Source organism: Haplochromis burtoni, unplaced genomic scaffold (assembly GCF_018398535.1).
Source record: "Haplochromis burtoni strain Fernald_Lab_line unplaced genomic scaffold, NCSU_Asbu1 Contig_586, whole genome shotgun sequence".
NCBI classification, from domain to species: domain Eukaryota; kingdom Metazoa; phylum Chordata; class Actinopteri; order Cichliformes; family Cichlidae; genus Haplochromis; species Haplochromis burtoni.
The window spans coordinates 90,046-95,797 of NW_024582947.1; the positions used below are offsets into that span (position 1 = coordinate 90,046).

Genomic DNA, 5,752 nt, shown 5'->3' on the forward strand with positions numbered 1-5,752 from the left:
GGGTTAAATTTAAAAACTGTACTTTTGAGTTAAAATATATATTTATAATTTTAATAAATGACAAATTAAAAAGGCATGAACATTTTTTTGTATCGAAAAAATATCGAACCGTGACACCAAAGTATCGAACCAAACCGAACCGTGAATTTTGTGTATCGTTGCACCCCTAATATATACATACATACAAACATACATACATATATACGACTATTGCTGGTTTAACTTTTTTCATCTTAAACTAGATCTTTTTACTTTTCAAGTTCTTCCACCTGGCGTTGCCTTCACTGCACTAAAGTCAACTCTATCCAGGATGTGCTCTGTGACGAGTGTGAGCAGCCTCGCTTGGAACCCCTCGGCTCTAAAGAAGAGGAATGTCAGCCTGCTACTATCATCGGTCTGTTATCCTTTGGTGTATCTCAGGCTCTAGCAATAGCATGTTGTTATCTTTTATTTTTCTGGGTTTTTTTCCTCAACATAGAAACTGATGGCTGGCACAGTGCTGCACTGTTTCCAAATGACATAGAGCTTCTTGGTTTGAACCATAGCCCGGCTAATAGTCAATATATTAGTAACTGCATAGAGGAAACCTCCTTCAACCATGTTACCAGTGTTATTATAACATAGTTTTTGTCCACCAGGGTGCGCTCTGCAGCCTCCCTGCTGGCAGTTCTGATCCGAGTTGTCGGGCAGAACATAAACAAGTAATCTACGACTTGTTGAAGCAGGAAAACGCCATTATTATTATTATACTATGTTGTCATTATCTTAGTTAGTATTCATAAAGAACATAAAATATTCATAAAAACTACACATAAGATCTACATGTACATCTGTTTATGTTTAGTGTGTATTAAAAACCTCCATTATTTGTCGTGATCATTTTTTTCCTTTGTAACAGAGTAATTCTCACAAAGGCTTCTGTAAGAATTTTGTAGCTCAGTTTGAGTAATAACGTTTGTCGCTGTTTTTTTAGAGTGGCAGTGTAAGAGCTGCACTATGGTGAATGCAGCCAGTAGTATTCTGTGTGAGGTTTGTGAACGACCTCGTTTGGCGACGCGACCTCCAGTGACCCCGTCGCACCCACCCATAACCCCACCCAGACCACCAGCACCAGTATTGGGGATGCCCGGTGACCCTGACAGTCAGGTTAGGTGTGTGAGTGTGGTCACATTTCTGCGCTCGTCCTGCTAGCTATCTGTTGCTAATAACATTTCATTACAGCGATTAGAGCATGCTGTAATTATTAAAGGTACTGCGCTGCAGTGGTTTAAGTCACATCTGTTTAAGGATTCATTTTTTTATAGTGCCAAATCACAACAGCAGTTGCCTAGAGGCACTTTATGTTGGCCAAGACCCTACAATAATAGAAAGAAAGCCAGAAAATCACATGACATGATGAGGACTCCAATTTATTCATCAAATATCAAACCACCAACCTTGCGATCAGTAGATGACCTGCTGTACCTCCTGAGCTACAGCCACCCCAGTATGCCAGTATGAAGTGCCACATGCTCATACTGTAGACAGGAGCTTCCCTACAGGGGCCCCACCCAGGCCCCATAGTGGGGCTTCCAGGCAGGCCCCACATTTCATGCCTGTACCGAGACCTACACTACAGTACAATAATTTACATGTACAGAGGTGAGTGATCACTGTCAGGTTTACGGTTGTAATTTTGAGGCTTTAATAGTGTGAGTTAGATATGATTATCGTTCCTGATCATAACTCTTCATCAGCCGTTTAATGCTGTGGCTGTTCACCGCATACATGCCAACCTTCCCGATTTTTCTGGGAGAATCCTGAATATCAGTGCCCCTCCCAAAAATTTCCCCAAGCCACCATTCCTCCCGATTTTCCACCGGGACAACAAAATTAAAAAACCATATCCCAGATTTCATAGTGCGGTCCAGCCAATTCCAATTCCGATTTCCAACAATGGCGGCAGCGACTTAGTTTCAATATTACTCTTGTTACTCTTTCTGGGTCGTAAAATAAACTTTTAACATATTTTCAGGCGAGAATGTAGCTGAGTAAACTTCAAATATCTGAGCCAGAGAGAACAGCGAACTCCCAGCACATCGTTTTCAGACCCCCCGCGGTCTACTCAGGTTAAACATGATATATAAGTCACTTAAGATAACTTAAAATTATTTTTAACTTATTTAAGTTATTTTCTCCATTAAATAAACACTGTAAAATTCATGTTTTTTATATATATATATATACGCCCCCCTACCCAATGTCTCCCTAATTCTGAGGTCTCAAGGTTGGCAAGTATGGTTCACCGTGGTTAGTGACTCTCTTCCTGTAACTCTGCTCCAGTGGGTGTGTCAGTTCTGCACATATCTGAACTACTCTCCGGCTATGGTGTGTGAGATGTGTGACCTGGCTCGCCCAGAGCCTGCACCGCTGCCAGTGAAGCTCCGCCCTCCCTCTCCTGTTAGACGTGTCCCTGCTCTGCCGATCAAACCGAAGGAACCTGCTCCTGAAGATCTGGACTCCTGGAGGCAGAATTTGATAAAGGAGGAGGGGCTAAAGCTGATTCAACTAATCAGAGCAAGTCACCGTACTGTCATTATATCTGCATACAGAATTATTTTCATGTCTTAACTAGAGATGGCACAATACCACTTTTTTATGTCCGATACCGATATCATAAATTTGAATATCTGCCGATATCGATATGAAAGATATGAAAGATCCTGGTGTAGAAAGTAAATAAATTCTAACAACAGCTGATCAAGCTAAAACGTGCTGCTGTTGATCAGCCGCTGGTTTCCTCTTTCTGGCGCAAAGTGAACAATAAACAAACAAGAGAAACGGACTCACGACAGAAAAGCCGATCAGCTGATCATTGATCAGTTTCGATTGAAGTAGCAGCAGGAGAGAGAGAGAGAGAAGAGGCAGTCGCTCCATATATTGGTTGTTAAACTTAACGCTGGAATGCTTTACAAACACTCAGAGATGAACTTACACACTTGCTTTACTTCTCTCTGGGATAACTTCCTCGGAGATGAAATGCCGGATTGCTAGCGAGGCTGCAAATACACACAGCCGCTCTGTCACGTGACCCGTTCTGCTGCGATGTGCTACGGTTATGAGCCGAGTTACGCCGTGTCGCAAGTTTTGTGAGGTGCTTTTTTGATATTTATTGGATCGGATTACACTTTTTTATTTTTCTCCGATATCCGATCCAGTAATTGACGTCAGTATCGGACCGATACCGATACGTAATATCGGATAGGTCCATCTCTAGTCTTAACACAAGTTTGTTTGATCTTCATGTCTGTGTCAGCATGGGGAGAAGAAAGGAGTGAGTCCAGAGGAAGTATACACAAGCATGAGGGTAGCTGGGGACAGCAACATCCTGCCCTGCAAGTGGTTAAAGACTGAACTTCCCCTGCTGTTAGACCAGATCAGGATGTTGGTGGCGACATCGTCCTTTCAGTCATTTTCAGATAAGACCTCAACTGAAGACAAAGTCAGTAACCTCCTGTTAAACCTGACAAATCACTCTGACTATAGTTCTGTGTTTTCTGAAAGTGAAACTGTCCTGCTACACAGAATAACATAACACAGGATCTCACCAAGGAGGCTGGCAAAGTGGTAGATCTTGCAGAAACAGAAAGTGTGATCCAGCTTTCCAGAGCAGAAGCTAAACAAGCCTGGCTTACAGCAGGGGGTGACACAGAGAGAGCTGCCAGACAAGCTCTGAGAGACCGACTCGCCAAGGTGATGTTTGGTCAAACGTTTAGCATTGTTCCCTGATATTTTATGACTCCACCCTCTGTGTAGACATTCAATTATATTTCTTCATTCTATCCTATCAGGTAAAGGAGCTGTGTGCACTCGGCTTTAGTGATGAAAGTCACTGTCATGAGGTTTTACGGCAGAGTGGTGGTGAGGTAAGAGGAGCCTTGGCGTTGCTACAACGACCACTTCTGGAGCCCTTCCACAAACGCATCTGGAGTGAGAAACCTGAGCCTCCTGTCGATATCCACCATCCTGACAAGCAGGTAAAACCACAGCCGTGTGATGTCACTCACTGGTTTACGCTGGGGCCAGTTTAAAGCCCAGATCTTTAGTTTATGGCCACACCGGGGATTTTTATTTTGGAATTTGTAGGTTTTTTTCAAATGGGTCATCCTCATTTCTTTATATTTTGCTTCCAAGGAGTCAGGATTTCTTGGCATTTTTTAAAGTGGTCATTGTCTTTCTGAAGGCCATTTAAAGGTTTTCTTTGGACATTGCTGTTATTTCGCTCATTTTCAGTCCTGTCCTTGTTCTTGACCATTTTCAGTGTTAAGGTCCAGTTCAGTTCACTTTCATATAGCTCCAAATCACAACAACATTTGCCTCAAGGTGCTTTATATTGTTAGCCAAAGACCCTACAGTAATACAGAGAAAACCCTCTATGAGTAGTGCTTGGTGACAGTGGGAAGGAAAAACTCTACAGCGTTATTTTTGTGTCTCTATTGTGAGTGCATGTATAAAAAAAAAATGCAAGTGCAAATGTTGTATTTTGAGGAGAAAATGATTTTCAGTGCAGAAAAGTCGATTCGAGCGAACAAAATTAATTTCTGTGTTTGCTATTATCCACACACACACACAATAACAGCCCCTGTCGCTCAGATCTCTGCTCTGTGTGCTCACAGACATCTGCAGACCGGCTCTCGGTGTCTCACTTTCACTCTCAAATAGTGACGTACGAATCATGAACGAATCGTTCAATACTTGAGAATCACTTTACTGACTCGTGAATCATGATTCACAAGCCCAACTGACTCACAGACTCATCGCTGTTGCTGTTAGCAAACTAAATTCATTAGTAGAAATATATCTAGCTTATAATTACAATTGTGTTGAAAAAACAACAGCCAGTTTCTTAACAAAAACATTTCTGCTCTGAACTGGAAGAAAAAACCCTGAGTAGAAGCTTACATCAAGACAATAGCTCCTCGGTTCACAGTAGCATCGCTCTGCTAACATGCTAACAGTACATTTGAGTTACTAACCCCCTCCCTCCTGGCTCACAGCTTCTTCTTTTTCTTGGTTGGTAACCAATGTTAAGGCTCATTACCGCCCCCTGGCTCACAGCTCAGTGGACATTTAGATGAGAAAATATATATTTGACACATTTGAGGAAAATCTAATAAAATAAAAATAAATAAAATAAATGTTCTCTTTAGAAATCTTCTTTTTTGCTCTATAAAATAGTTGTTTTTCTTTTTCAATCACTCATCTTAGCAGTAGGATTTACATGAAAAGAGAAACAAATTAAGTTTGAGTGAAAATGTACATTTTTTGCACTCTCAGGGCAACTGACGCAGTGAATCAAATGACTCAAAATCCGATTCACTTTGGTGAGTGACTCATTAAAACTCGATTCAGTAAAAAGAATCGAATTTACCATCACTGCTCTCAACATCTCTGCTCTGTGCACGCTCAACTCTCTGTACACCATTATAGGTGTGCCACAAAACCAACCAGTCACAGACTTGGATGCAAACATTCTGATTGGCTGTTACAGTCTCCAATCAGCTCGTTAGCTACTGCCTTCTGGAAACACGATCCAGAATGCAGCTAAATCCATTTTCGGTTAGTATGTTTCATTATTTTATTTTCCATCCATCCATCCATCCATCCATCTTCATCCGCTTTATCCGAGGCCGGGTCGCGGGGGCAGCAGCCTAAGCAAAGAGGCCCAGACCTCCCTCTCCCCAGCCACCTCCTCCAGCTTATCCGGGGGAAT

General features: G+C 42.0%; 1 protein-coding gene across 1 annotated transcript in view; it reads left to right on the forward strand.

Annotated features, from left to right (window-relative positions):
* The window catches only part of LOC102297582 (E3 ubiquitin-protein ligase RNF31), a gene marked incomplete in the record, with an annotated part of 71,886 nt that overhangs the window by 37,871 nt on the left and 28,263 nt on the right, over positions 1 to 5,752 (forward strand). The window contains 6 exon segments of the mRNA XM_005948318.3: positions 261 to 394; positions 974 to 1,146; positions 2,323 to 2,556; positions 3,296 to 3,481; positions 3,565 to 3,732; positions 3,831 to 4,016. Coding sequence (XP_005948380.2) covers positions 261 to 394; positions 974 to 1,146; positions 2,323 to 2,556; positions 3,296 to 3,481; positions 3,565 to 3,732; positions 3,831 to 4,016 — 1,081 coding nt within the window.